At 50.7% G+C, this 27,975-nt stretch overlaps 11 protein-coding genes across 11 annotated transcripts; 5 read left to right on the plus strand and 6 right to left on the minus strand.

The window, feature by feature from the left end:
• Positions 1 to 87: 87 nt before the first annotated feature.
• Positions 88 to 1,157, minus strand: BU25DRAFT_460581 (uncharacterized protein; the record flags this gene model as incomplete). The annotated part of the gene is made up of 2 exons (XM_033710365.1): positions 88 to 226; positions 358 to 1,157. The coding sequence occupies 2 exons, from the start codon at positions 1,155 to 1,157 to the stop codon at positions 88 to 90; spliced, it is 939 nt and encodes a 312-aa protein (XP_033559294.1).
• A 1,418-nt stretch (positions 1,158 to 2,575) lies between these two features.
• BU25DRAFT_460582 (uncharacterized protein) lies at positions 2,576 to 3,796 on the minus strand (the record flags this gene model as incomplete). The annotated part of the gene is made up of 1 exon (XM_033710366.1): positions 2,576 to 3,796. The coding sequence occupies one exon, from the start codon at positions 3,794 to 3,796 to the stop codon at positions 2,576 to 2,578; it is 1,221 nt and encodes a 406-aa protein (XP_033559295.1).
• Positions 3,797 to 5,050: 1,254 nt separating this feature from the next.
• On the plus strand, positions 5,051 to 6,937 carry BU25DRAFT_372720 (ATP-dependent RNA helicase-like protein dbp9). The gene is made up of 2 exons (XM_033704017.1): positions 5,051 to 6,601; positions 6,655 to 6,937. The coding sequence occupies exons 1-2, from the start codon at positions 5,075 to 5,077 to the stop codon at positions 6,922 to 6,924; spliced, it is 1,797 nt and encodes a 598-aa protein (XP_033559296.1). The 5' UTR covers positions 5,051 to 5,074; the 3' UTR covers positions 6,925 to 6,937.
• A 163-nt stretch (positions 6,938 to 7,100) lies between these two features.
• BU25DRAFT_122886 (uncharacterized protein) lies at positions 7,101 to 7,789 on the minus strand. Its single transcript, XM_033700450.1, has one exon. It carries the CDS (start codon positions 7,614 to 7,616, stop codon positions 7,188 to 7,190), a length of 429 nt encoding a protein of 142 aa, XP_033559297.1. The 5' UTR covers positions 7,617 to 7,789; the 3' UTR covers positions 7,101 to 7,187.
• A 918-nt stretch (positions 7,790 to 8,707) lies between these two features.
• BU25DRAFT_372725 (uncharacterized protein) lies at positions 8,708 to 9,970 on the minus strand. Its single transcript, XM_033704018.1, has 3 exons — positions 9,860 to 9,970; positions 9,777 to 9,807; positions 8,708 to 9,724 (listed from the first exon to the last, which is right to left on the minus strand). The coding sequence occupies exons 1-3, from the start codon at positions 9,930 to 9,932 to the stop codon at positions 9,037 to 9,039; spliced, it is 792 nt and encodes a 263-aa protein (XP_033559298.1). The 5' UTR covers positions 9,933 to 9,970; the 3' UTR covers positions 8,708 to 9,036.
• Positions 9,971 to 10,304: 334 nt separating this feature from the next.
• BU25DRAFT_412907 (uncharacterized protein) lies at positions 10,305 to 12,337 on the plus strand. Its single transcript, XM_033706907.1, has 2 exons — positions 10,305 to 10,434; positions 10,491 to 12,337. Exons 1-2 carry the CDS (start codon positions 10,377 to 10,379, stop codon positions 12,146 to 12,148), a joined length of 1,716 nt encoding a protein of 571 aa, XP_033559299.1. The 5' UTR covers positions 10,305 to 10,376; the 3' UTR covers positions 12,149 to 12,337.
• Positions 12,338 to 14,270: 1,933 nt separating this feature from the next.
• Positions 14,271 to 17,121, minus strand: BU25DRAFT_412908 (uncharacterized protein). The gene has a single exon (XM_033706908.1). The coding sequence runs from the start codon at positions 16,788 to 16,790 to the stop codon at positions 14,487 to 14,489; it is 2,304 nt and encodes a 767-aa protein (XP_033559300.1). The 5' UTR covers positions 16,791 to 17,121; the 3' UTR covers positions 14,271 to 14,486.
• Positions 17,122 to 17,360: 239 nt separating this feature from the next.
• Positions 17,361 to 18,846, plus strand: BU25DRAFT_412909 (uncharacterized protein). Its single transcript, XM_033706909.1, has 5 exons — positions 17,361 to 17,643; positions 17,701 to 17,856; positions 17,912 to 17,992; positions 18,038 to 18,245; positions 18,300 to 18,846. The coding sequence occupies exons 1-5, from the start codon at positions 17,568 to 17,570 to the stop codon at positions 18,625 to 18,627; spliced, it is 849 nt and encodes a 282-aa protein (XP_033559301.1). The 5' UTR covers positions 17,361 to 17,567; the 3' UTR covers positions 18,628 to 18,846.
• Positions 18,847 to 19,226: 380 nt separating this feature from the next.
• BU25DRAFT_122979 (uncharacterized protein) lies at positions 19,227 to 20,389 on the plus strand. The gene is made up of 4 exons (XM_033700451.1): positions 19,227 to 19,537; positions 19,588 to 20,018; positions 20,068 to 20,169; positions 20,221 to 20,389. Exons 1-4 carry the CDS (start codon positions 19,392 to 19,394, stop codon positions 20,271 to 20,273), a joined length of 732 nt encoding a protein of 243 aa, XP_033559302.1. The 5' UTR covers positions 19,227 to 19,391; the 3' UTR covers positions 20,274 to 20,389.
• Positions 20,390 to 20,505: 116 nt separating this feature from the next.
• On the plus strand, positions 20,506 to 21,368 carry BU25DRAFT_346542 (uncharacterized protein; the record flags this gene model as incomplete). Its single annotated transcript, XM_033703105.1, has 2 exons — positions 20,506 to 20,666; positions 20,717 to 21,368. The coding sequence occupies 2 exons, from the start codon at positions 20,506 to 20,508 to the stop codon at positions 21,366 to 21,368; spliced, it is 813 nt and encodes a 270-aa protein (XP_033559303.1).
• A 1,803-nt stretch (positions 21,369 to 23,171) lies between these two features.
• Positions 23,172 to 27,953, minus strand: BU25DRAFT_441568 (P-loop containing nucleoside triphosphate hydrolase protein; the record flags this gene model as incomplete). The annotated part of the gene is made up of 6 exons (XM_033709237.1): positions 27,017 to 27,953; positions 25,619 to 26,907; positions 25,453 to 25,576; positions 25,307 to 25,413; positions 25,221 to 25,270; positions 23,172 to 25,173 (listed from the first exon to the last, which is right to left on the minus strand). Exons 1-6 carry the CDS (start codon positions 27,747 to 27,749, stop codon positions 23,172 to 23,174), a joined length of 4,305 nt encoding a protein of 1,434 aa, XP_033559304.1. The 5' UTR covers positions 27,750 to 27,953.
• Between the last annotated feature and the right edge of the window lie 22 nt (positions 27,954 to 27,975).

Below are 27,975 nucleotides of genomic sequence, written 5' to 3' on the forward strand. Positions count from 1 at the left end.
GCAGGGCTCGAGGATGCAACTGGGCTTGAAGAACCGGCGGCACTGCTCGATGAAGGTGCAGGTGCAGGGCTTGATGATGCGGTAGCGCTAGATGATGGACTCTGTACGGGGGTCGATGAAGAGCTTGCAACGGGGCTGGATAGAGACTGAGCGAGCGACGAAGATGCAGCTGCCGATGATGTAGGAGTCGACGAAGCCGATGGAGTCGGGACAACCGAGCTCGTTGCTGGAGGATTTATCCAATTGGCTCCAGTTGCAAGCAAGTTGTAGTTAGGAGTACCCTGACCGAACTTGAGGTTGCAAGAATTTAATAAAGCAAAGTACGTAGACCAAACGCAGCCTTCGGTGTTTGCACACATCGTGATACATCCAGTAAGGCTGTTTCCGAGCTGTATCACGGTTTGGGTGGTGCCGTCGCGATCGTAGCTACAAACGATCTGGAAGATCTTGCCTCCCACCACGTAGGCCTTTCCATCGTCTGCCGGGCAGCTGCGGAAGAATCCACTTAGTGTCGGCAATGCACTGGCTGTGCTAGACGAAATCTGTGCAGCGGAGCTGAACGAAGATCTGCTAGAGCTTGAAGCAGCCGGAGGTGCGGCGCAAGAGCTGACGTAGTTGGTGTTGGTCGTAGTCTGAGTATGGGTAACAATGATCGTGTTGGTGTAGGTCTGAGTTGCGCCAGCGGCGTACACAGTAGCAGTAGAAGCAATGCCGGGAGAAACAGTGGACGTTGAAGTCGCGGTGGCCGTGGCCACAGCACCAACAGTCGCAGTCACTGTGCTGGGAGCCGGAGAAGGGCCGAAGGTAGCGAGGAAAGGGATCGGTGTGGGTTCATTTTGATACCAGTTGATGTAGGAAACAGTAAGCACGCCGTTAGGAATGTTGGTGACTGGGGCGTTGGGACAAAAAATGCCGGTGTACGTGGGTCCTTGTATGCTAAACTGGCAATGCACGCTGTAACTCGCGGCCACGTTCTGAATGACAGGAGTGAAATTCGGCGTAGCACCAGTCTGGTAGCAGGTCGACTGTCCATTCAGGTAGGTCATCTGAATACCGAAGTAGTCACCAAAGTGAGCGGTTCGGTGGTAACTGAACGTCGGCACCGCGCCGCTCACCTGCGACACGAGGCCGTTGGCGACGAGCGAACAGCTCGTCATGATGAAGACAACTATTGCTCCTTGATGATTGACAAAAGAATGTAAAAGCAAACGAACACCAGGGGTTGCGCTGCGTATAAGAAGGCCTGAGGCCCAGCTTCGATAGAAACCGGTTGTCATCGCGACAGAATGGTCGAACATACATGAAGCATGCACCATGACAGTCTCAAGAAGCTGGTAAAGGAAAGGGATATCATGAAGGAGAGACTAGAGAACTTACCATTGGATGACCAAAGTATGTACAGAGAGGGAACATTGGGAAACCAACGTTTCAATTGTAGAGATTGACTAGATCTGTAGACAATCTGGTACCTGTCGAGCCTGAAGCATCAACAACATGGTGTTGATGCACACTTAACAGCTAGGGGCATAATGCACTAACTTTCGGTTCCATCCGACTGTTGTGAGCGTAAATGCAAGGCTGGTGATCCTGCCACAACTCGGCACGAAACGATCTCGTAGGTTGCATCATTAATACAGGTCGATGGTCGTTCACAACAAGAAGATTCAGAAAACCGGTACAAGTGGAGAAAGGTCGGTGTAGAGGTTGCGGACGGAGACGCATCACCTTCGCGTTGACGCTAAAGGATCGCTAGCGCGAACCCCCACAGTTTGCACGCCTCGATGTCATCACCACCACAAACCTGAATGCTGCGAACAGAGTCCCCTTGTGTCTTCCATGGATGGATGGTACAGATCGTAGCTTTCCTGTCTGACAATACCCTTCGCTCAAGGAAATCTGGGGTCTGACGTCCCCAACATCTAGTCAACACGAGCATCGAGTATACGAAAAGATTGTTCACGTCGTGAGGACGCTGTAAACGCGTCCAAAGATCCAGGCCTCATCCTCAAGGAGCTAATGCTCGCGTGAAACGGTCCGCACCCGAAGCATTACCTCCCGCATCGTCCCGGATGGAACACTAAGCAGTAGTTGCAGCTCCGTACCCAGCCTTGCTCTGGCAATTCAACAACATTTTGCGCAAACTTACAACAATAAACAACACGATCAATACCAATAACAGAGGTTGAGACCGAAGAAGGACCTTTGCTGTGCATACTGGAGATTACAAACTCATCATCACACAGAGACAACGCGCGGCGTTTCGATCTCCGATGTAAGTGTGATTGCTAGCACCCAGTCAAGAGCTGCGGTATTCTCGAGACTTCTTTACAATTGAGCTGCTAACTATGACATAATCGACAGTCTGGACACTGTATCAGAGCACAATCAGAAGACATAGACATGCAGAACAGTCAAGACAAGAACGAGAAGTCATTGGAGGAAAACAATAGGTATTGAGCATGGGTATTGCAAGGCAGAGGCTCTTGTTTCGTCACATTATCTATCTCTATATCTAGCAATGCAACAGTTCGTCATCTTTGACCGAATACTGAGAACTCATGCTATACACAATACTTTAGAGTCCAGTGGTGGTACCCTTAACACCCCCAACATACTTATCAACCGTGCCGATCTGGATCTTGCTAGCGTCAAGAGGAACATCGACACCACCAACAACAGGAGGGCTCTGCTTAACCTGACGGGGGCCAACGTTGAGCAGATCCTTGACGGTAGTACCCTTGACGACCTCCTCAACAGGGACGTCCTTGAAAGTGGTGCCGACCTGATTCTTTCCAGCATCGAGAGGGACGTCGGCACCGCCGATAACGGGGAGGCTCTGGTTGATCTCGCGGGCAACCTTCGGCAGGCTCTCAACCTTGGTGCCCTTGACTACCTTGTCAACGTACTCATCAGCAGTGCCAACCTGGATTTTGCCAGCGTCGAGAGGAACGTCAGCGGCTCCAACGACGGGGAGGCTCTGCTTGATGTCACGGGACGTTAGATCGACCTTAGGGAGGCCCTTGACGGAAGGAACACCAACAGCAGGGGCAGCGGGGACAGCAACAGTGCGTACGCCAAGATTAGGCTGGTGGACATTCATGTCGGGCATGTCGATGTTGGGGACGGCGACGGTGGGAATGTTGACGGCGGGAATCTCAACTACATCATCAACAGGAACGCCGACAGGGGCGTTGACAGCGTAGTTGACAGCCTTCTTGTTGAGGCCAGTGTTGATGGGGAGAGGAAGGTGGACCTTGGGGTCGACACCGTCGATGAGAGTGACGTCCTTGAGGACATCGCCGACAATAGGCGCGTCTGCGCGCCTGACAGGGAGGTTGACGTTGTCGACAGGGAGCTTGGGGAGAGTATGGAGTGTGGCGAGGTTGGGAGTCTTGACGCTTTCGGCGGCACCGTTGACGACTGGGAGCTCAGCACGCTTGATGGGCAACTCTACATTGCCAACAGGAAGCTTGGGACGAGCGGGGACCTTCACGTCCTTGAGGAGACCGTCGACGACTGGGAGGTCGGCGCGCTTGACAGGGACCTTGAGATCGCCGGTGGGGAGCTTAGACAGGGTAGGGAGAGCGGGAAACTTGACATCCTTGACAGCGTCGTCGACGACAGGGAAATCTGCGCGCCTGACAGGCAGGTTCTTGACAGGGAACTCGACGTCGTTGGTGGGCAGCGAGGGCGGACTCAGGCTGGCGAGTCCGACTGGAAGTTTAGGAAGGTCGACGGGAGCGCCAGAGACGGCGATGGCGAGCAGAGAGCTCGAGATGATGGCAAAAGTCCTCATTGTGGGTATATGAATAAGAATTAGATATTACTATAAGGTAAGGAGTGTGGTCGAATGAGTGCCTCTGGTTGGAAAAACTGAGGCTGATGATCTTCTTTTACGGCGAGCATACCGTCTTTATACTGAAGAGTCCTCCTTCTGCTGCCCCTCATCTCTCTCATCTCTTGAGCCCTCCTGATCTTCGTCACGGCAACTTCCAGAGGAACTGCAATGAATCGCGAAATGAGGTTGCGATGTAGACTGTCCACGGAAACATGATCTGCCAAACTTGCCCGTTGTGATAGGTAGATCGACGAGATCTGCTCAGCGATAGTGGATCACATCATTTTTGGTCGTTCTTGTAGCTCAAAGGCCATGTGCATTTGTCTTGAACGAGACCCACGCTATAGCGGATAAGCGGTGACAACACTGCTGGATTAGGCAAGCGCGCTTGGCGAAGAGTCGTGATGGTGAAGGGTCGTGGGGTGATCGACAGGGGCGCGGATGATTCCGCACTGAAGCCATGCGCGCTACTCCAGAATGTGATATGAACTGCATTGCGGCACCTCCCCACAAACATTGGCTTGAAGCTTGTTCGCACGATGAGGCAAAGTTCCTTGCCAAGGAAACAACTATGCAAGCATCAACTCAGACACTGCAGGCCTGAATGAAGCTGTAACAACATCAGCGAGTATCTGAATCAAAGAGATCATTGAATATTTCCTTTCTTGCAACAGGCCATGCTGACTTTAGCATTGCTGGAGTCATGCTTCGATAGCGAATATCCTCGGTGAATGGATGCTGGACTTGATAGACCATGGAGGTGCACGACGAGCACTCCTATAGACGGATCGATCCAATGATTGACATCACATCGACCAACAGCTTCTCAACGCTCAACCAAAATCCATGTCCTGCAACAACTCAAGGTGTCTTTGAGTCGGGGTGTTGTCAAGTTGTGAGCTGCAATCTTCAAGCAAAGATGACTATCTCGATGGCAACCCTCAGGATGCAAGAACGCCAGCTACATCTGACATCAAAGGCAATTCTAAAGTTGCCCCTGAGGGGGCATCGCAGCGCCCTGTTGGATCGAAGTTATGCTGGTGGTGATGCCGGTAAGGGAGGCGGGGCTATGAGCAGCATGTTAGCCCACCGGACCGAAGGTTTTGCCGAGTGGGGCCTGCCATTCTAAATCGGGCGTTAGCGCCTCGAAAAGTTAAGAAAGTTGCGATGAACTCTGCAATGCTTGCAGGTCAGATACTTCACCAAAACACAGCGATTTCTGTACCACACCTTATAATGGCCAACAAGCGCAAGCTCAACGAACATGATATTCCAGAGGAGACATCATCCCAACCTGCACAGCGCAGAGGGAGCGACGCATCAGAGAACGACGAGCCTACCACGCCCTCCAAACCTCTCAGCGCGCCCGCTGCGTCATTCGCCGAATTCGAACTCGAGCCACGACTCCTGAGAGGCATCAGAGATCAGAAGTGGAGCTCGCCGACTGCCGTACAATCTAAAGCCATCCCTCTCGCCCTGCAAGGTCGTGACATCCTGGCTCGTAGTGGCACAGGAACAGGAAAGACTGCAGCCTACCTACTTCCAGTCCTTCACAATGCTTTGAGGCGGAAGGGGAAAACTTCATTGATTCTGGTGCCCACTAAGGAACTGGCGCTACAGATCACCAAAGTAGCCAAGGTATTATCGACACACTGCGGGCAAGAGATCCGGATACAGAACATTGCTGGCAAGGAATCAGAGGTCGTTACCAAAGCCAAGTTGGCAGACAACCCAGACATCGTTATTGCAACACCTGCACGAGCGAGTGCGAACATCAACAATGGTGCGCTGTCTGTGGCTGATTTGGCGCACCTGGTAGTCGATGAAGGAGACCTGGTCATGGGTTACGGATTCAAGGAGGACCTCGATCAGATTGCGCAAAATATTCCTAAAGGCGTTCAGATTTTCCTCATGTCAGCTACACTCAACACCGAGGTCGAGTCGCTAGGAAGCCTGCTGTGCACCGACCCTGTCGTGTTAAAGCTAGACGATCTGGACAAGGATGCGCAGAAGGTCAAGCAATATGTCATCAAGTGCGCGGAGGAGGAGAAGTTTTTGTTGATCTACGCCATGTTCAAGCTAAGGCTGATCAAGGGCAAGACAATCGTTTTCGTTGGCGACACTGACCGCTCGTACCGTGTGAAGCTGTTCCTCGAGCAGTTTGGTATCAAGTCTTGTGTACTGAACTCGGAGCTGCCGCTGGCGTCACGTCTACACATCGTCGAGGAATTCAACAAGAATATCTACAACATTCTGATTGCATCAGACGAGACTGAGATCTTGGGGTCAAGAAAGAAGGATGAAGATGCTTCGCGGCCAAAGAAGAAGTCGAAGACGGAAAAGAAGGCCGCCAACACCGACTCTGGCGTTTCCCGCGGTATCGACTTCCTCAACGTATCCTGCGTCCTCAATTTCGATTTCCCATCGTCATACAAGTCATACTTCCACCGAATCGGCCGAACAGCGCGCGCTGGCAAGTCTGGAACAGCCATCTCCTTCATCATCCCCAAGGACAAGTACCGCAAGCACAAGCCGACAACATTCGCTGCCTGTGAGAACGACGAAGAGGTTCTAGAGAAGGTGGAGAAGCACCAGAAGGATGGCCAGAAGCTGGAGAATTATAACTTTGACATGAAACGTCTTGAGCCTTTCAGGTACCGCTTCGGGGATGCGCTGCGGTCGGTCACAAGGATTGCTATTCGAGAGGCACGAATCAAGGAGATTAGGATGGAGCTGTCGAAGTCACAGAAGCTCTCCCGTTATGTAAATCGCCTATTATACTCTACAACGATCAACACCAACTGACATCAATACAGTTCGAAGAAAACCCCGAAGCGCTCGCGCATCTCCGCCACGATCAGACCCTTAACCATCCTGCACGTATACAACCACATCTCAAGCACATTCCAGACTATCTACTGCCGGGCGGAAGGAAACCAGAAGACGTTGGCTTTGTTGGACTGAACATGCCCAAGCCTGGTAGCAGAAAGTTCGTCAAGGGTAGAGGAAGGAAGGTTGTTCGTGGTAGGAATGGCAAGGTTGATCCTTTGAAGACATTCAACGCGAGAGGAAAGGGCAAGAAATAAAGATGTCGCTTAGGGTAGACTTTTCAATGTCAATAATACCCAGACTGTCCATGAATCATGACTAGAAGGTCAGATTACCTCCGTTTTTTGTTCTCGATCCGCCATTGCCTGTGGAAGCATGTGCACAACGTCCACGCTGCAGCATCTTGCCGTTTTCCCTTCAAAGTTGACGTGATCTTTGTTCCACACGTCGAGGTCATTGTCATGACGTTGAAACTACACCGATAATTTCAAAGGCGTGCCATCAACTGAAGATACTATAACTATGGATCTTCATCCTCGCTGTCGGACCTGAAGGGCTTACATTGTTCTCCCCTGAAGTATCTCAGAGGTTTCGTCTTGTCGCGACCTGTTAGCACCTCAATATCTCTTACTCTGACGCTCCATTCAATCGAGTAAATATTGTGCAGGCGTATCCTGAAGGCAAATTCGTTCATTCCGTCAGGATCTGTTGTATCGACCATGATTGGATCCTTTATCATCCCTCTCTCGCGTTCGCCTGCGAAGCACACATGTCGCGAACCTTGATTGTAGACAAAAGTATGCGATGATGCTCTGCAGCCAGCTTTTACTGTCCCACGACCTCCGTACGTGGATATCGCATTAACGTTCTTCAGTCCAACTGTCTGTTCAAGTAAGCAGCAAAGATGAACGTACCATGCATACACGAAATGAGACGCTCGATTGGTCATCACTACCTCTTTTGCTGTCCGTACTCGATAACTTGTATTTCGCGGTGAGACGAACTGTTTTGGCTCAATCGCGGGGTTCTTTTCAAGGCTAACTTACGAGGATCCAAAGTTTCGTACCAGCCTCCGTCAACGGAACCTTGGAAGCGTATGTATAAATGCAAGGCCATTGGCTAAGCATCCCAATGCTCTTACCAAGACGGTAGGAGCGTTTTAAGGCGTGGGTCCGGGTATTTGTCGCACTGCATTTCGAATACATTTTCCAGGAAGTTTTCCAAGTCCTGCTCATCGGTAACCGGCTGAAGGATAAGAGCGAGGGACTTCGTCGTTGTGTATGATGCAAAGATATTTACAACATGATGACGATCTTCAAGCCGACGAAGAACCTCGATCTCGTTGTTGAAACCTCTTCAATTTTCTTGTTCGTCTTTGCTGTATTTCCTCCTACGCGTTTTATCGTTTTGCGTGCGAAGACTGCATCGGTCATTTTGTCCTGGATCTTCTCGACGCTGCCGAAAATGCCAGTTCCCAAATAGCCCCGGTCATCGAAAGGCAACTGTGAGTCAGATATGATATGATAGCTATCGCCCTCATCGAAGAGCAGCAGCGGCGAACATGCCAGTGCTGACATGGCAGACTAATGAAACTGAGCTGCCTAAAATGACAAGGCTGGAACCGTTGATATGTGCTGCGCTTTTATCAACTGCTAGTTGAGAGATACTAGTGTAGGCTCAACTACTTACACAATACACCGACATGACAGGCTAGATCTAACCACTAGATAGGAAACGTTTGCTGCCATGACATACGACTGCAATAAGGTCGTAAGACAGGAGGTTGTGGCAAGGCGGGGTCATCTGAGGTTGGCCAGGCTGCAGATGTGGCTGCACACGATGTAAACGCTGACTGGTGCAATTCTCGAGAATGAGCCGAAGATGGCAGGAACCCTCGCACGTAAGCGGCGCAGGTTCCGTCGTGAGGATGAATTCAAGATTCGTTGACCTCGTTTGTCCCTCGCTGTGATGACTTGGGAGTCTCAACGTTATATGGTGTGCGATGTGGAGATTGTTGCGAAAACATTCATTCGTATCTATGTAAACTGACATCGTTGGGTTGATCGTACTCGACAACAACCCCACACGAAACGTATTGTATAAAAGGAATTACAGAGGTCTCCTCCAACGGCTCCACTCCGGCCTGGACTCCATGTGTACAGTACTGTATACGAAATTCCATCTTGCCGAAAGATTACTTCCAGTGCCTCTTCATGCCAGGCTGGAGAACATCGTGTGTTGCAATTTGTGTAAGGAAGAACGAAGGAGAGACAAAACGTATGTGAAATCGAACGGAAGCTGTACAAAGAGGCACAAAGCAAACAGCATTCCTCTTGGGGGTGATGCTCTCGTACACTTCCAAGTTCTGATCAGTCCGCATTGGCAGTAACATCAGACGCTTGGTTCGTGCCCTCATTCTCTTCTGTCCAGTTGCCAATCAAAGTATGTACCTGATCAGAAGGCACATAGCCGATGTCTTTGACTTTGACATTGTACTGGATCGGATGATGAATGCCAAAGTAGATACGAGACGCAAAGTGAAGCGGTGGAACGCCTTCCGCCATAACGATAGCTATAGATGGCTTCGTGATCCCAATTTCTCCTTGAATGAGTTGGGGACTCTTTCCCCATGAGTGAACTATGGCATGCTCGCTGGCGCGGACACCGTTCTTCGTAGTTCCGCGCTGGGAGTATGTGAATATTGGACAGGCGAAACAAAATTCTCGCTTCCTGCGAACAACAACAAAGCGCCTCACGTTAGTGTAGACGATATTGCCTGCGTGCTTTACTTCGCTGAGAGACCTGGATGTGTTGTAGTCGACTGGCTTCAAGGTCGCACCTGCGGTCTCATTCCACATGACGGCAAACGCTCTGCCTTCAGAGAAGAAGCTGGAAGACCTTACTTGGAACGAATAGTCCAATTCCTCGTAGTGCAGACTTTGCCCGCCCGGGATGTAGTCTCCATGGATTGCTGGGCCTTCACCCCTGGGAAGCCTACTTTCTGCACCGGACTGAGCTTGCGCAGAGTAGTTGTTCGTAGCTTGGTTGTCCGTAGCGCTGGAACTTGTCAGTTCAACAAACACTTCAGCATCTGCGCTTGTACACTTACGGCACGTTCCAGTCAAGGAATTCCCATCGATCTAATCATACTTTAGCCTACCGTAGTCTAGGCTTGCCGTATGTTACACTTACCCGTGGTGTAGTTGTACGTTTGTCGAAAGTATGCCTGGTACTCGTCGCTCCACGCAACGGTAACGTTCGACATAGTTGACGTTGCGCACGTACGACGTTGCCCGACACCGCTCCTAGATTGTAATCATTGCCACATAGCCGACGGCATACTTAAATCCTCTCTGAGTGGCCAGATTGCGGCTCTGCGGCATGACCGAACAACACATAGTATGCACGCTCTGTTGATATTAATTCACATGATAAACAGAAGCAAATTCGCGAGCTAGGCGATTGGTGAAAAAGCGCAGACGTGGGTGGCAGGCTTGCAGGTTGCAAGGGGCAGTCCTTGCTTGGTCGCACAGGCCCGGAACGCCAATCCAATTTAAGCCCGGGGCATCCATTGGTCCTAGTTCGGCGTGGCTACGTCTGCGTCGCTGCAGCCCAGAGACATAACATTCTGACTGATCCGGCCCCCTTTTGTACTCATGACCTTTTGCAGCCCTTCCGACGCCTCGGCTATGGGCGCTCGCCATTGTCAATGTCGTTCGCCCAAAGCGACACACAAGCTGACAGTATCCAAGGTCTTCAGCATGTATGTGCGTATCTACCATCAAATGGCAGTAACATTTGCTACAATCTGACAACCAAAAAGTCTCGCCGCCGTCTGAGGCAGATCCAGAATTGGAAGCTGCACCACCGCATACAGTGCCAGCTGCATTCAACGGACCTCCTCATTTAAAAGAATCATCCGGCAATGCAGGGAGCAGTTCACCTCAGATGAATGGATATCAATCAGAAGGACAACAGCCTGATGTGATTGTACCGGAACAACCTTTATCAGACCATATTCGACCAGTCTTTCTACTCTCCTCGCCTCCACCACCACCACCACCTCCTCCTCCTCCTCCTCCTCCTGCCCCACCTAGCTATCATGCTGAAAACCTGCATGTCCTCCAGGAAGAGCTTCGAGATTCCCGCGAGGCCTTGGTTGGAGAAAGGTTTCGTCTGCACACTAAGCGCCGTGGACTTCGGGATATCAGGCAACAGGCAGGCGCACAAATTGGCGCCGCGTTTAGCTTGTTCAAACAATATCTTTTGAGTCAAAACACGTCTCTCCCTCCTCACATCTCGAAAGTAATACAGGAGGTTGACGAATTGAGAGACAAGCTTGGGAACGCGGAGACCGATTACGACGATGCCGAGGAGAAATACAATCGTCAGGAATGGAGCTATACACAGCTGGAAGAAGTTCTGATCGACAATCTGCCAGATCATGCCACTATAGTCCATGCACCCCAGTGCAACGAAACTCAAGCGATAGGAACAGACTTTCTTACACGGTTTGCTGATTCGACAGCTGATGTTCTAAACTATTCAAATCTCGACGAGTTAGTACAGATGTCTTTGGACGACAGACAGGTATCTCTGGAACAAGACTACCGCAATCTAGTTGAGCCAACGACGCTTGAAGATCCTATCGTTTGGATTGCTCCGCGAGGCACGCGATCTTTTCAAGTTAGGTCTACAAAGGAAGTGCAGACTCCGCTACCCCGATCTCTGAGTGAGGCAGACCTAGATACTACACGTCTACAGTGGTCCAGCATCCGATATCGCATCAATGAATGGCTTCTAGGTAGTTTGAAGAGCTCAACACTACAGCGGCAGCGCCTTCGTGATGCTCTGTCACGACACAACCTAAGAGATCGCGATTGGTTCCAAACAGTTATCCGGTATTGGTACTTGGACAGTCCACATGGTTCCTTTTTTCATACTGGGGATACGACCGTCTCTGACTCTGCTGAGGACCAACCAATGCCGGGCTTTGCCAGTGCTCAGTTGCTTGATTTTCCTTTCAGAGGGCAATATGAGGCTGAGCAGCAGACGGTTCAGCGCAAAAACGCAGAAGATGATGCTACGCAATTCCCATTACCAGCTTCAACGTCGAGCCTTTTTGACGCAGACCAGACTACTGTCTTCACAGAGACACCCACAGAACGCCATCCAAAATGTCAGCATGCCAACTCTGGTACGGCGAGTCCAGTAGGTGTATTCCCTGGCTCACACACTAGTCAAGATGGAATCTGCGCTAGTGCTTCGGTCTCGGATCCTGATAGTGGATGCAAGACCACCAACACTGAAATCTCTCAGCACGATGCCCGGTCGCTGAGAACCGCTCCCATATGTCTGGAGAATGCAGCAGCGGTGACTGATCCAACCATGTCTGCTTTTCCAAAAAGTGGAGGCGGGAGGGCACACACAATGCTTGAGCCCTATGCACATGATCATGGAACGCAATCCCCTGTACAATAGCCTTCTCAGCTTTTCCTAGAGGTGACTGGTCCCAAATTATGGACATTACCTTTGGTTCGATTGACACCCGTCTCTCATAGCGTTCAGCGACTTGATTGTGTTCCCTTTGTCTCTGTATTTGATACCCCGTTTTGTGTTCCAGGTCCATCCAAGTCTTTGACCTCTTTCTAGATTATGTATCTGTCAGACCGCATCTCAAACACATATTCAGAACATACCTTATCATTACAGACCTTTGACGCTCCCCATGATCTCTCAAGTGAGCTCCTTTTCGGTTTCTAACCAGTACAGTCAACGCTTCTCAGTCACTTTCTTCGTTGAATCAAGATGCGAACCATGTGACACTTCTGCGCCTTGTTCGGGCGAGGCTTTGACGAACTGCATGACCAAATTGAAACGCAAAGAGCAAGGGCAGCCCAGCAATTTAGACAAGGCATACTGGCATTCGCTTCACCCGCAGATCACAGCCTTGTTCATCCGAGAAATGAACCCCCTATACCTATTTCCCCCCGATGAGAATTGTGAAAACATGGGATTTTGGTACTGACTGTAGCTCCCAAAATCTCGGATGTTTCCAAGTTCGAACGTTCGTGGTGTTCAGTCGTTGCCTCAGGCATCATGTCAGATCCGGCGGAGATTATTGACCAACCTTTACGCGACCGAACGGTTTTGGCCCCACCATAGCCGCGAACCCCACATCGTTCCCGCATCAACCCTGCAGAGTGAAAGGCCTGAGTCAGACTTGCAGCAACTTGGTCTAACACCTTCTTTCCACGTTCAGACAGGGCTGCATTATCGCTTCCTGTGCAGTGGTCATTCGGGCCGTACCACCATAACATCTCCCTCTTCCAAGACATGTGAAGTCTGAGATGGTGACATAGAGATTTGATAATCTTGAGGCTCTGCTTCGACGGCTCCAATAGCAGCTGCGCAGAAGACTCAGCTGACCAGATTAAACACGTCACTTCGAGTCTTAGCAATACGCAGGGTTTGGCTGAACCACTCCATGGCCGCGCACGTTGCTTCATATCGGCGATAAGCTGGTTCATCTGCGAAACGAATTACCGACGAGTAGGGTCAAGGCTGCTTATCTTGATTGAGAAGGCGTAAATCAGGATGACAGAATATCAGCCGTGACATCGGATAATCTGTACATGAAACTCAGCTGTGAGGCACACCAACATGGACAGGGCGAATCGCAGCTGCACTTGCTGTCACGCGCCAACTCTGAGTGTACAAGTCACCGCGTATAATCCACGAGTATCGTCAGACACGCAGACTTAGCTTTCAGGATCCCGAAACAGTAAGCAGTGTACAGCACGGTAGGCGCGTTGGCGTTATGCAGCTGGACTGCGGGTCCGGACCAGTTATGGGTCCGGGCCGCAGCACGGTGTTCCTGCACGAGAACCGTGCGGCAAGCGACACATTCTATTCAATGGATAAAGGAATGTATCATTTGCCTTGCGCTTTGACTGTGATACATGGTCACTTTCAAGTTTAAGCGCACCTTGATGCCCAATCAAGCCATCAAGTGGTAAAGGGCGCCCCCGTACTCCCGTTGCTGCGACTTACCGAAGCAACATGCCAATTGCCTTTGTTCGACCCGAAATCGATACGTCGCCCTGCAGGTCCGTTCCAATCACAGAGGGCAAATAGATCAAGTGACACCCCAAGGCGAGTGCCTAGCTGCGCTTGCTCGTGACTTTTGCCTGCTTTGTCTGTCCCTAGAGATAACCAGGTTGCGAGTCTACAGCAAACGGTGAAACGTTGCATGCTTGGCGAAGTGATGAGAGGTTTATGCAAGGACTCTGGTTCTCAAACTTTGTGAGTCTCAAATTGTATCGAATGAGCTCATTTGCTCGAGAGGTAAGCCGGGTCGAAATCTCCACAGAGATCATGTCTGATGAGCTGGGCATAAGAGACGCATAACAAAAACAAGTGGCTTGATTGGTGACAACGTGGCGCTTAGTCGTCAGGCTAAGACTTGCATGCATCTGGGGGCCGTTCAGCTCGTCTAGCCTGACCATGCAGGCTCGCATCATTGTGATAATAGTGTTGCAATTGACTTTAATTCTTAGTGCTGTACAGTCGGTGCGTAACGTGCAATAATTGTTGTGTTCGAAATTGGCAGGAACTGAGTCATCGCGGCGCTAAATACACGTACTGTAGAGTGACCTACGAACCCTTCTTTAAGACCCAGAGTTTCGCGTGACATCTTACAAGAACAATTTGTCCAGCCTCGCTGAACAAAATACTGCAGCCTTGAGAAAATGATGGCTGGGAACAAACACATTTGAGTTGCTTCAATTTCCATCAGCATTCGATGTGAAGTAGCCCATCAGTCTCTCCACTTTCTCCCTATGTCGTAATTTGTATCGCGGCTTCCGAAAACGTGGGAGGCACTGTGGGTGCGACTATGATGACGGAAATTCGAAAGGATATCGCTCAATCGTTCACGGCGCCCTTGTGCTAGTTTCTCTTCTCCGTACTCGGACTTTGGTCTCGATGTTTGCTTGATGTTGATCATAGCCAACTGAGACCACGGGCTTTTGCAAGACAGATTGCCCAGTGTTTGATTGCGTTTTTCTTGCAGCTGCGCAGTTGCCGTTTGCGGCTGACCATCTGAGAGTTCGATGTTGTTTGGCTTCGCTAAGCCTTCATCCGCATCTGTGGTCACAATGGTGGGAATATCGATTCCCGAGGAAGACTTTGGTTGTGCCTGCTGGTCGAGAAGACGATCTTCTAGCTGCTGATGACGCTGGCATAAGATATCACGCGTAGTATCCCTCTTGTGCCCAATACTACGATCAAAAGCATCTTCCGCCTTGCACTCATCTTCTGGTTTTGTCTTGTCTGGCAAACCTTGCGTTACGCCATCCTGCTCTAAATGCTGACTGCTCTCTGCATCAGATTTTGGGTGCTGTTTGCCGACCAGATTCACTGAATACTCTTCGTTACGGTTTGAGGTACTCGCGCTGAATACGTGGGCGCCAGTCAAATTGGCGTGGCTAGCCAGCGCCGAGGAAGGGTGCAGAGGGCTCGATAATCTCGTCGGTGACGGCAACAACATTGATCTAGGTTGTGTGATGTTCGATCCACCGTGATTTTTCACAGCCAGGTGGTGGGGGGTACCTAAGAGATGAGGTTGGTATCCCTCGAACTCCGTGAACGGCATTGAGCTTTCGTCAACACCTGACTCGTGAGACGTAGCGCGTGTCAATATGTTGCCGTCACCGTCGCCATCACCGTCATCATCGTCAAACTGCGTCTCGTATTCGCTTGCATTGTCGATATCCCAGTAGTGAGAGGCTCTTTCTTCCCAGGTCTCGTCGATGGGACTCTCCAACCCGTGGTGTACGAGTATGTTTCGGTACATCGTCCTTTGTAGCGGGTCTTCTTTGAGCCTTGCGAAAAGCCATGCTCGCAAACGATTCTTGATCTCTGGGTCGTTGGAAAGCATCGGAAGTGCGGTTTCAGTGAGCGCTTTGTCCATGAAAATTGATGGCGTGGGTGCAGCATTTGCAGAGTGAATTGGATCCGAACAGCGTCTGGGTATAGCAAGGCCAATTTGCATTTCACGAAACATAGCCTTGTGCTCAAGCCGCTGGGCCTCAACCTCGTGACAAGATATTTGTTGTAACATATCAAAGTATGGTCTCTCCTCAATCTCATCCATCATATCCCGTGTAGAGATTCCAGGTATTTCGTCTGCCAGAACATAATCGTCGTCCATTCTGTGTATTTGGTCCGCGCGCGATTGTCGTAATGAGGCGAAAGTCCTTCGAAGTATTTCAAGCTCTGCCGTTACAATGTCATGGTCCCGGTCGTCTGAGCTCTGCGGTGTGCAAGGCTCTGGGTAAGGAGGTTGTAATACCACATGTGGTGGTGGTGGTGGCGCCGGTGGAGGAGGAGAACTAGGTGCTGACAGCAATCGAGCCACTTGTAAGTCTATCGTGGCCGGATGAAAAGACGTTTCTGGTGGCGATGATGGTGGCAGTAAATGCTCAAGTAGGAGGTCATTTAGATTTTTCGTAGACGCCAATTCGGCATGGGGAGGCGAAGGCACTGGCGGTGCCGTAGGCGATAAAAGCTCCGGAGAGACAGTCATAGTATGCTTGACTTCTTGCTCATCGTCGCCACACGGGTCCAGGTTGCTTTCAGGTAAGGCCTCTTCGAGAGCATCCAGCAGTTCAAACTGATAAAAATCATTTTCCTTGTCCATGAACGTCCATTCAGCGCCGGCTAGGTTGCGTTCTGCTTGTAAAAACTCCTCTTCTAAGGCTCCAAGCTCGTTGCGTATCCTTTCCACTTTGTTGTAAGCATCGAACAGCGATTTGGGCAACTCCATGGGGACCTTATTGTGGACATCGTTGATGAAACTGCGTAGACTGCTCATGAATGTAGCCTCTGTATCGCCGGCCTCCACACGTTTCTTGCGTACCCTACTACCAAATGTTCGTATCCTCTCGCGTTCTATGACCAGCCCTTCTCTGGATTTGGCAAGCTTTTCTTGCATGTCCATGACATGTTGAAGCGCGTTTCGAACATCCTCAAGACTGTAGCTGGATTTTGCAGGATGTAACTTCCCGAGACGAGGCTGTTGCCGTGCTGTGTCGTTGTTGAGAAGAGCATGGTCCGACATCGCCAGAAGAGTATTCTGATGGACCGATGGTCGAGCTGCTCATCTTCACAGGAGAATAGTCCACTGCGGCCACAGGATAGTTTCAAGCAAGGACCTGGAACGTTAAATAGACTGAGGTGATAGGTGTTTAGCTGAGAAGCCTTGGGAACCTTAACGAGGCTGCTAGAGCAAGTTCATCTCCGACCAAAGGTAATGTCCACACGTGTTCTAGTCCGAGAGGCAGATGTAAGACAACACTGTCAACAGGTAAGTTGTGCTTTTGTGCAGGATAGTGCGTGACAAGTTCATGACCAGAGCGGAGCTAGATGATGCATGGCTGTCTCAAGCAATCATAACGGCAGAAGTATACAGCCACCCTCGCGAATCCATCCTTGCAATCGCACCGATGGGCGTACAAGAGTCATTGAGAAATGTCGGCTGACTCGGTAACCAAGCCACTGGAAACGCGGCACGGCGCGTTGCCTTGTTTGAATTAGGCATTCCCCTTGTCTTAGCGTCGCACCAAGCTAAGACACGCCTTGTCCCACCTTGCATGCTCCCATGCGCGTTCAGTTGTGCCGCGATTGGCACATGGCACACATACAGCACTGCCAGTCCTCCAGAGAAGCGGAGAAGCTGCTTGACAAACATGAAGCTGCATGAGATATGGCGCGCACCCCGCCATCTCGAGGGTGAATCACGATCGAGAGCAGAGCCTCATCTCGGCAATGTGGAGAGATATAAGAGGACAGTCGATCACAGGGCCAGCACATGTGATATTGAATACTGTACCTTAGAATGTCCAACAACCAGCCACAGTGGACCTGGAGTCCAGAGCACAACGACCACTACTATGTTTCGCAAGACAGTAATGGTAAGCCTGGGTCGAGCTTTCAAGCGTCAGTGGGCATGCTGACCAGAGTTTGCGTAGGACAGTACATCTACACGTGGGCTTCGAGTGTCTCTGCAGCTCCTCCAGCCTCAGCTCCTCAAGCAGCAGCATCGCAAATTGCAACCCCTCAAGCCGCGCCTTCGGTCGCTCGAACAGATTCTGTAGCAGACGGAGATATCAGTCCGCCTGCACCCGGTATGATGAAGATCATAGACCCATGTATCGACGACTGCTAAATGGTACATTTCAGTGCCGTGGGAAACCAGGGCAACCCTGCGGAACTTTATCGCTGGCACGCCGGACAAGGGCTGGTATGATGGTCTCGATCAAAGTGAGCTCATCCTGGAATCGGGTCACCCAATACTAATGCATTAAGGCTATCGTATGCGCACCGGAGCCGAGGCTCGGCAGTTCTTCAAAAAAGGAAGAGTGTTCGCCACACTGTACACAGAACCTACGGGCGAGACTGCACAGCCGGATCCCTGGAATGATGCCTACACTACAGTAAAGTTTGGGCAGTCAGTGTACACTCAGATCAGACGCTTTGTCGTTGTTTCTGTTCGGAAAAACTTTGTCTACGCTCTGTGAGTAAGCCTCGTCGCTGAACATGTCTCGAGCACCGGACTGACAACGCATAGCGCCATTGCCACATATGGAGGACGCGGCACCCTGAAGCGCGGCTGCAATCCTGGCGAACATGCAGTCATCTTCAACTCGAACGTTGATCCGAACGCTTGTTATCTTCCGGGTGAATACGAGAAAGGTCTGTACAAGGACCCTATCGAAGTCACCCCACCGTACCCAGCAGATGACAGTTCGTATCTGACATCGGCGTCCCGCATTCGATTCGGCAAGGCGTACGCTATCGAGTGGAACGTCAAGGTGAAGGATATTGGTACGGTGGTGAGCTCGGACATGCCCAAGCTTCTTCGGTACTACGAAGACGAGGATCGTGAGGTACAGTAGAGGGACCGTCAGGCTCGTATACGTTTTCATATCAGACTGATACAACGTTCCATCTCTAAAACGTTTGCTTTACGCGTAACATATTAACGGCCGCCCTACGCTCTACTCGTAGTTATCGACAACTACGTGCAGCTTTTCCATAGGTTCGCCTATCTTCTTGTCAGAGTATCTGAGTTATGTTTCTTACGTAAATACGTCATATAGCTCAAATTATAACTTTCAATCATGTCCTTTCTAGAAACCCTGAGTTGACATGCGAACTCGCGCGGTACTGCCCAAGATTCCGTTGCAAGACACGTTCATACGCGCGAAAGTGTTTATTGAGAAAGACGCATGATTGTGGTAGCTGTTGATAGCTAATAGGGCAAACATAGTAAATCTTCAGAACAGGCGATGAGGAACAGGGAGCAAACGAAAGCTGGGAACCAGATTAACATTGTTGAAGTGAGAGCAGATGTGCAGATCTTCGATGGCTTGCGGTTCGCGAGGAAAGCACGGACAGCCCCGCAGTCTAGCGCCCCACCTCATGCACATCCCTACGCACCGGACGCAGAAACAAACATGTCAGATCGAGATTGGTCAATCATCAACTTGAATATCACGTTTTTCTCAGCCTTGTGCCTTCTGCTCGCAAGAACACTGCCTCTTATGGAGAGGCACTGCCACCATGGAGCTGAGTATTGACTGCACAACACTTAAATGCCCAACCCACCCTGAGCATTCTCAGCCCGGTGTTTATCTCGAACCAGAGAACCCTCCCAAGAATGTCGTCAAGTCAAAGCTCGCAGTGGACATGGTCAGATGACCATCAACGATACTACAGATGCGTTCACAGCGATGAAGCAAATCAACCGATCTTCGAGTGGACCCCAGAGTATACAGACTCAACTGAAAATGCAAGAAGTTCTAGGTCTGTCCACATGTGTCATCTTGTATTACCCAGCTAATAGCATGTCATAGAGCAAGAGGCAAACAACCTGCGCAGCCGAACCCTGAGCAACCTTTCCCACCGCCAGAGGATACAGAGTCCGGTCCTCCTCCGCATGGCTCTTCTGAAAAAGAGCGATACGTCCGTCATGCTGATATCGGACAACAACTTCCTACGGAACCAAATTATAGTCAGAACTTGCCGTCCGCTTCTGAAGGTGAAGGGATCAGAAATGGTGCCGGTGAAGTAACAAGGACCAAGCAGCCTCGTGGTGGTGCGGCACCGCCCCCACCTTACAAACCTGCCTCTGCATCGATATCTTCATCAAGCTCGAGCACGCAAGAACGCGACGTTGTTGTCCCCACAACGACTTCTCTTCGACCCGGTTCATCCTCATCCTCAGATTGGATATGGAGCCCAGTATATCAGAGGTACTACCGTATGATCACAGATGATCACAAAGGTAAAATAGTACTACAAAAAATGCATTAGGTTCCTTGCTAATGTCACAGGCGAAACTCGGTATGAATGGGCCCAGGAAGCTCAAGGGTCTCAAGATTCAGGCAAGACTAATTCGGCACAACAACTGGGGGATCTCAACATAGCCCGTTCAGGTGAGTCGTGATAAATATGGATGGTTGTTTACATTAGCTTATCGAGGTCAGCCTCCTTTGACACGATTGTCGACCCTAATATGGCTCCTTCAGGTGAGTCGTGAAAAGGAAGGATATTATGTGCATTAGCTTATCGAGGTCAGCTCCTCTCGACATCAGGAGGTCGCTGCGCTTCACAGGAACACCGGATAAAGGGTGGTATGAACCACTCGACAGCAGTAAGCCTAGCGATGCTGCATACATTGGCCAGACAAAACTTACTAAGCACTCCAAGGTTATCGGGTACGAACTAGAAGAGAAGCACATGACTTCTTCAAGACAGGGCGTGTATTCGCCATGTTGTGGGCCGAAGCAGCAAACGAGACAGCACTCCGCAACAGTGCTGTGACAGACAATACTGCTATTACTATAGGAAGATTTGGAGAGAGAGTTTTTTCGCAGATAAGACGATTCGTTGTCGTTCGAGTGAACAGGCAATCGCACTATGTCCATGCATGGTAAGTGCCAACCGATAGCATAATTGCCCACCGTCGTTAATGAGTCCTAGCGCGATCTCTACATATGGTGGCAGAGGGGCTACTAAATGGGGCGTCAGGGCCTCAGAACACGCCATTGTCTACCTCAACGGAAGCCAACCAGCACCATACCCTGGAGAACATGAACGGGGCCTGACCAAGGACCCTCTCAGAGTTGACCCAACAGACCCGAAAGAGAAAATGGATCCTGCCTCCAGGGTGCGACTCGGCAAAATCTACTCGATCGAGTGGAATGTCAAAGTGAGAGATATCGGCATGATTGCTGCAACAGATAGGTCGCGACTCATGAAGTACTTCAAGGAGGAGCAGAGTGAGGGATTCGAACCTGATAACGAGTTTGAGGATGAACCAACCATCGAGCCACAGGAGGCATATCGACAGCCGGGCAAGTACACTCAACACTTCGATTACTTCCCCGCCACGATGCAACCATTCTCGTCCGCTTCGACTCAGGCTCAATATCCTCAAGGGTCGTCACCATATTCGACACAGGCTCAACCCTCCTACGATGAACCTGAATGGTACTTCCCCGCCACGATGCAACCATTCTCGTCCGCTTCGACTCAGGCTCAATATCCTCGAAGGTCGTCACCATATTCGACACAGGCTCAACCCTCCTACGATGAACCTGAATGGAAGTACAGAGAAAAACCTCAGAAGTAGAGACATTCAACACTTCGAATGGGGTCAAGTAAAAGCGATCGGACAGTGGTGAGGGCACCAAACTGCGTCCCTATGAGCGTTCATGACCAGTCACAGAGCAACAACAGCGTTGGAAGAAGTAGCAGGCCATACATGACTTGCACATCTCAGAACAACGATCTTGGGTGAGGCTCACCATTAAGCCCCTCTACGAATGGAATACTGATTCATGAACAATAGTGGAAGTGAGTTGCAGTCACTCGTTGGCGAGGAGGCTAAGAAGGGAAAGACAGGGAGATGGTACAGACTAAGGAACCGTGGATTGGGCGAATTTGATTCCCTCCAAGGCTTCGGATACCCACCACGCTATGCGGTGACAATGCTATTGGCAGTTAATTTGGCACGGCAAGAAAGGAGGAATACCTTCCGGATAGGAACTTATAAGGGCAGGAAGGGTGAGCTTGTACAATCGAGCGGATTGACACAACTGGAGCCACCAGTTCGGATAAATGCCGAAGAATGAAAGACGTAGCGGAGACACATCAGGCGAGTATGGACAAGGCAGCAGCTTTAAATTCTCCCAAGCTTCAGATGCACCGCGCGTAATGCCAAGACAATGTCGTTGGGACTATCTTGCAAGATAACAATGGCTCTCAAAAGGATTCTACGTCCCGGCCTGCCTCACCTGGTAAACATGGCCCAGAGTCTACTCGGCCCCTCATACTTATATTCGACAGTTCCTTTAGCTACAGCCGGCGCAATCGAGGCGACGGTTGTACCACCTGGTACTATTCTTTCGTGTTTGGATTGATCTTTCCCATTGGTAACTGTAGCGGTGTGAACCGCTGTAGAATACTAATAGCTACGGTAAACGATAACGTAGGACTATCGGGTCGATGGAATACTGTGCTGGATTGCTATCTAGCTAGGAGGAGACGACTATATACCTGACCTGTAACACACTAGTCCAAGGTAGTGGTCAGGGGTATAGTCAGACACTGTACGGACCAACCGATACCGCAACAGTAACTGGTGATCGTTGGTTCCGTTGAAGGTTCGTGAACGTGAGGCTTACTTCATCGCCGGTTCTCCAAAAGAAGGATGGTATGACAATCTGGATCAGAGTAAGCCAGTCTATCCATCGCCCGATCCGTTGCGGAGCTGAATTATGTCAGGCTACTACATGCGAACTGGAGCCGGGGCACATGCTTTCTTTCAGCTAGGTAGTGTATTTTCTACGCTCTACACCCAGTCAACTAGTAAAGTCTCCGTACATTGCGATGACGACGCTTTCACCACCGTTCGCCTCGGGGAAGGAATTATCTTCCAGATCAGGCGATTCGTGGTAGTGAGAGTACGTAGAAACTTTGTGCTTGCATGGTCAGTGTTATTCAATTCAAGTTTGCTTCGATGCTCATCCACAACGGTGCAATTTCGACGTATAGGAACCAGAGTACATTGAAGCCTGGTATTGATCCCGGTGAATATGCTCTTATCTACGATTCAGACGTTGATCCGGAGACCTGCTACATCGCAGAAGAAAAAGAGAGGGGACTGTATAAGGAGGCAATTGTGGTAGACATCGCTGATCCCTCAACGAGCTTGGCTCGTGCATCTCGCATTTGCTTTGGCTGAATATACTTAATTGAATGGAACGTCAAGGTCAAAAACATCGGACGCGTAATTCCACAGCATCTGAAAATACTGAGCGCACATTACGAAGAAGAGGAGGCGAAGTCGAATGAGGTTGAACGGCAGCAATAAGCAATTCAGACCAACTATGCACTTCCCAAATCACATTGTCAAGTTTCTAAACGTGACTCTTTACTTCGCCTTCCCACCAGCCCTCTCCCTAACCCTCTCATCCTTCTCCCACCTCTCAACAAAAACTCCCACAAGGATCCCCACCCATTCCCTCTCCCTCTCCCCCAACACTCGTCCCGGATTCTTCCAGCTCGCGCTTAAAATCTCCTTGACCCTGCGCCTTAACACCTTCAGCGCAACGGCAGCTCTCCACTCCCTCACTGCAAACCTGACAACATTTCCTGGGAAACTGATCACACCCGCGTGCAACTTAAAGTCCATATCCGCAGCCACCATGAGCACCAGTGGCAGCGGATGTGCAATCGAAGTCGAATGTGCGTTGTAGAATTTGTTGCTAGATTGCATAATATGGTAGTACGACAAGAATTTGGCGGTGTTTGTTCCCTTGTTGACGCTTGTGGGTGCCAGGCTGACGGTCTGGTTGTTGGATATGTTGCGCCAACCTTTGCCTTCGCGGGTGAGCAGTTTAGGGTAGAATGCTGTTGCGATGACGGAGTTTACGAGCAGGTCGTTGGGGGAGTGTGTGTCATATTGGGGTGGTACAAGGACGAAGGTGCGGTTCCGTGTTGTGGAGCGGTAGCGGCTGAGTGTGCGGCGTTCATCGGGCGACATCTGGATGAATCCTGCCTCGACGAGAGAGGATAGGAGTTGCGCTTTCAGGTCTTCGATGTTGCTGAGGTTTTGTGGGGAGAGGAAGTTCTTGTGGCAGAACTGCATTTCTGAGCGGCCGGCAGTGGTGCAGACTGTGCGCCAGGCCTTGTAGGCGTTGTAGGTAGTGAGAAGGTCGGAGTCACCGGTCTTAAAGGAGAGACGCGCTATGTCGGCACGTTGCTTTGCGCCAAACGGTGTTAGGAAGGGAGATTTGGATGAGAGTATTGCGGCGATTGTGATGGCAACGTCTACACAACTGAACATACTGGCAAGTAGCACCAGCTTACCGAGATGCGCGTCAAGGGGCAACTTCGCGATCTGGCGGCCCAGATGGGTAAGCTCTTCACCAGGAGTGAGGGCGTCGACTTCGATCAGCGCATCAATCGCACGTCGTATGTTCTTGGAAGATGGTGGGTCCAGGGCCTCTGACAAAGTGGACTCAATGTCGCCAAGCTTGCAGATCTTTGTCCGCATCACAAGATCCTGTAACGAAAGTCGCAACATCTCAGGCGTCTGCTGATCCATCATGAGGTTGTCATGGCGGTACTTCGTAAACAGGTGGAAACACAGTCCTTCCTGGACACGACCTGCACGACCGCGTCGTTGCTTTGCGTTTGCTCGAGCAATGAAAGATTGCGTTAGGCGCGACAGCTGGCGGCGTTCATCGAAGCGCATCTCCTTATGCTTGCCAGTGTCGATGACACAGGTGATATCTGGGATGGTCACACCAGTTTCTGCAATGTTGGTTGCGATTACGATCTTGCGGCAACCTGGCGGTGGCAGGAGGAAAGCTGCCTGTTGATCTTCGCTGGAGATTGTGGAGTGAAGTGGGTAGATCAGCCAGTTCGAACCGAAAGATTGGTGACCAGCAAGCATGTCGTTGAGCTGCCGAATTTCAGCAATACCCGGAAGGAAGACCAGGACGGCACTGCTGTATCGGCTGAGTTGCGGGTCGTATGCTACTGCTTCAATCAACCGTACGATGAGATCATAGTCAATGGCATACTCGTCGTAGGTGGATAGCACGTTTCGGGTAGCTGGGCTGTATCCTGGGAGCTTGCTTGGGATGCCGGACTTTTCAGACGTGATCTCTTCATCGTCATCACCGCTGCTGTTACCGTTTTTTCGAGCGTCCTCAGCAGACCCGGCATAGTGTGTCAACTCAATGGCATCTTCCAGGTACTGCGTCTGTACAGGAAATGTGCGTCCAGGCACGTTCAGGATTGGGGCGTCGTTGAGGTATCGTGAGAAGCGAGCTGCATCCACAGTTGCACTCATGAGGATGACCTTGAGCCCAGGGCGGCGATCCATGAGTGTACGAAGGATGATGAGCAAGAAGTCGGTGTCAATGCTGGTTGCGGTCAGTAGTGATCAAAAGGGAAGTAAGGGTCAACATACCTCCGCTCGTGGACCTCATCGATGACCAGATGTGTGACCTCCCCCAGCCCCTTAGGCCCTTCGAGCATACGCAATACTACTCCAACAGTAGCATATACAAGCCTAGTTTGCGCTGACGTCTTCGACTCCAAGCGAATAGCGTATCCAACGAGTGAACGCATAGACCCAAGGTCCTTCGATCCTTCTCCAAGCTCTTCACTGACACGTTGTGCAAGCGAAATTGCCGAAATACGCCTGGGCTCAGTACAATATACCTTGCAGGCTTTGCCCTGGGCAAGCTGATATTCCAATATGAAAGACGGTATCTGCGTGCTCTTTCCGCAACCGGTTTCACCACAAATGATAGTGACTTGGTTCTTGTCAATGGTCGACAGGATGGATTCCCTGAAACCATACACTGGAAGACTCATTCTGCCAACAAGCATATGTTGATATGACGGAGTCGATGCCTTCTGTGCCCAAAGCTCCCTGAGACCTTGGTTCTCAGGAACTGGAGTATTGTAGCCCGAGTTGGATGGGCTGGAGCTTGTACCAGCTTGGTTGCGTGTCTTCCACCTGTTTGTCAGAACGACTCCATCAGACTCCTCGTTCTCTATCTGATCTTGGACAATGGATCGGTAGTATTTGACGGCTTCGCGGTCGTCCGTGTCGATGCGTTCCTTACGATGTTCAAGAAACTCGCGGTAGACATCTCTCCAGTTTGGAGGAAGACGGAGGTACACTTTCTCTTCTTTGGTCGATGCTGCAGATATCGAGAATAAGGCTACTGTAGAGATGAAGCTTTCACTCTGATCAATACCGACAGCGGCAATGGTCGTGGTTTCGAACTTCACCTGGATGCCACGCAATGAGACGTTGACTCCGGCTATGTCGGTATCATATTCGATCTCAAGGTCCTTCGACCATGTAATAGTCGCTGCATGTCGACAGCGATACGTAGTAGGTGAGATCATTTTGTATGCAACTCGCGCTCCTGGATCTCTGGAGCGCACTGCTTCTTCGAGGCAGCGTCGGGGAGTCAAGCCGCCTTGCTTTCCAAAGTCTCGTAATGTGATGTTGCCTGATTCGGCGTTCTCAGTCGGGACATCGTTAGCTGCTGGCTCATCAGAGATCGCAGAGAACATGTCACCTAGCATGTCGGCCTCAGCCATAATATCATCGGCGTCTCCGCCGTTTGTTGATGAGTGAGATGCTTCTTTGGGAGCCGATACGGCTGGTGTGGCATGTCCCTTTCGTTCCTCTGGGACTTCTGCTTGTACTGTCTCTTGTTGTCTCTTTGCAGCCTGGCTCTGTGCAATCTCGTTGCGCTTCGCGGGCCACAGTGCCTCTGCCTCGCGGTCGTCAAACAAGGTATCAGACTCAAGCTGCTGCAGTTGTGATAGAAGTTTTCGGATCTTGGGCGATTGTACTGTCTTTGCTGGCGGTGCCTTTTGGCCTTTTGCACCCTTCTTTCGTGGGTTGACCTCGACGAGCTCAGGATCGATCTCGTAGAGTTTGCCCTTGATTTTCAGGTAAGTTGGTACGAGTTCGTCTAGGTCAATGTCGCTGTCAATGTCGCTGACATGAACATCGCGGTGATCTGATTCGGTCGGAGTCGGCAGTCCTGGTGCTGGCGCTTTAGTTGACGTACTGTCTGAGGAATGGGCAGAGTTGGCCTTGGCTGCTGGTGCTTCCGGTAGAGGCGAGACTAGTATATATATCAGCAAACGAAAGGCATGATTAACTCTAGCGTTGATGCAATGCATAGTAGCCGCGAAAAGAGACAGTGGCTTGCGTTATGGAGGGCTGTTACCTACCAGGACGCGACACATCTGGAGTTGAGATGGCCGACTGTTTTGGCTTCGCGTCCTCGTAAGAGAAAGTATTGCCTTCGCATTGGTCTAGTGCAAGCCATTCTAGCGCTTCTTGCAGACCCCAGACAGTAGATGTTGTGTCAATGCCGCCAGCGTCTGCACACAACCATCTCAGAACTGGCTCGATCTGCTCATGGGAGAATCCCAGATCACGCAAAGTCAGATTGAGGGTCCAAAGCTTCGACATAGCATCCTCTTCTGACATCACCTTGAGCAAAGATTGCTGTTGCCCTTGCCTGCGATTCGAATCGTTCGATTCAGTTTGGGCCAGTGATATAATGGTATCCAAGATCTCGTTGGGAAGCCAATCATGGACGGTCATGTGATGGGACTGTGCACGAAGGACTCTGCGATCTGTCTCAAACTTAGTGACCTGCCGGCGAGACTCTCGTCGGACCTTGGCAGCATGCTTCTCCACGAGCAATTGGAGTTCATCGCGCTCAAGCTGAGCTTCGAGTTCTTCTGGAGTTTGGGTGACCTCCTGCTTCACAGGTTCCTCCTTCTTGGTAGCTGGAGCAGCTGCTTGAGGGACGACTGAACTATCTTTCGATGGCGCAAGCACGACCTCTTTAGCGGCGGCGTCAACAGTAGATTTTTCGACTTTTGGCTTGCTGGCAACAGAAGTGGTGGCAAAGCCACGTGCAGGATTGCCCGCTGGCTTCTTCTTCTTCGCCATTGTTGACAGTGGTGTATGGGTTCAGATTTTGTTTGACAGGTGAAACTTCCAAAAAGGGTAGGACCTCAGGCGGGCTTCCGTATGGAGTAAATCGGGGCTTGATCCTTCGCGAGATCAAGATTGGACAGGGTGCAAGAGCTGACGGGACGCATGTAGGGCGGCGCAGAATGCTCCAGGGCGCGGCGAAGGGTTGCAGAGGGCTGCTGTCGAAGTGGAGTACCTTGGG

The sequence above is a fragment of the Macroventuria anomochaeta genome, assembly GCF_010093625.1.
Source record: "Macroventuria anomochaeta strain CBS 525.71 unplaced genomic scaffold BU25scaffold_27, whole genome shotgun sequence".
NCBI lineage: Eukaryota > Fungi > Ascomycota > Dothideomycetes > Pleosporales > Didymellaceae > Macroventuria > Macroventuria anomochaeta.

What these genes read in the sequence shown, in the direction of transcription:
- BU25DRAFT_372720 (XM_033704017.1), top strand. Translation starts at nt 5,075, where the DNA reads ATGGCCAACAAGCGCAAGCTCAACGAACATGATATTCCAGAGGAGACA. An exon ending in CACAGAAGCTCTCCCGTTAT is followed by an intron (nt 6,602 to 6,654) that starts GTAAATCGCCTA and finishes ACATCAATACAG; the next exon opens with TTCGAAGAAAACCCCGAAGC.
- BU25DRAFT_122886 (XM_033700450.1), bottom strand. Translation starts at nt 7,616, where the DNA reads ATGACCAATCGAGCGTCTCATTTCGTGTATGCATGGTACGTTCATCTT.
- BU25DRAFT_372725 (XM_033704018.1), bottom strand. Translation starts at nt 9,932, where the DNA reads ATGTCGAACGTTACCGTTGCGTGGAGCGACGAGTACCAGGCATACTTT. An exon ending in AACGTACAACTACACCACGG is followed by an intron (nt 9,808 to 9,859) that starts GTAAGTGTAACA and finishes AAGTATGATTAG; the next exon opens with ATCGATGGGAATTCCTTGAC. An exon ending in TTCCTTGACTGGAACGTGCC is followed by an intron (nt 9,725 to 9,776) that starts GTAAGTGTACAA and finishes GACAAGTTCCAG; the next exon opens with CGCTACGGACAACCAAGCTA.
- BU25DRAFT_412907 (XM_033706907.1), top strand. Translation starts at nt 10,377, where the DNA reads ATGTCGTTCGCCCAAAGCGACACACAAGCTGACAGTATCCAAGGTCTT. An exon ending in CCAAGGTCTTCAGCATGTAT is followed by an intron (nt 10,435 to 10,490) that starts GTGCGTATCTAC and finishes ACAACCAAAAAG; the next exon opens with TCTCGCCGCCGTCTGAGGCA.
- BU25DRAFT_412908 (XM_033706908.1), bottom strand. Translation starts at nt 16,790, where the DNA reads ATGTCGGACCATGCTCTTCTCAACAACGACACAGCACGGCAACAGCCT.
- BU25DRAFT_412909 (XM_033706909.1), top strand. Translation starts at nt 17,568, where the DNA reads ATGTCCAACAACCAGCCACAGTGGACCTGGAGTCCAGAGCACAACGAC. An exon ending in TGTTTCGCAAGACAGTAATG is followed by an intron (nt 17,644 to 17,700) that starts GTAAGCCTGGGT and finishes GAGTTTGCGTAG; the next exon opens with GACAGTACATCTACACGTGG. An exon ending in GTATGATGGTCTCGATCAAA is followed by an intron (nt 17,993 to 18,037) that starts GTGAGCTCATCC and finishes TAATGCATTAAG; the next exon opens with GCTATCGTATGCGCACCGGA.
- BU25DRAFT_122979 (XM_033700451.1), top strand. Translation starts at nt 19,392, where the DNA reads ATGTCGTCAAGTCAAAGCTCGCAGTGGACATGGTCAGATGACCATCAA. An exon ending in GAAAATGCAAGAAGTTCTAG is followed by an intron (nt 19,538 to 19,587) that starts GTCTGTCCACAT and finishes AGCATGTCATAG; the next exon opens with AGCAAGAGGCAAACAACCTG. An exon ending in GATCACAGATGATCACAAAG is followed by an intron (nt 20,019 to 20,067) that starts GTAAAATAGTAC and finishes CTAATGTCACAG; the next exon opens with GCGAAACTCGGTATGAATGG.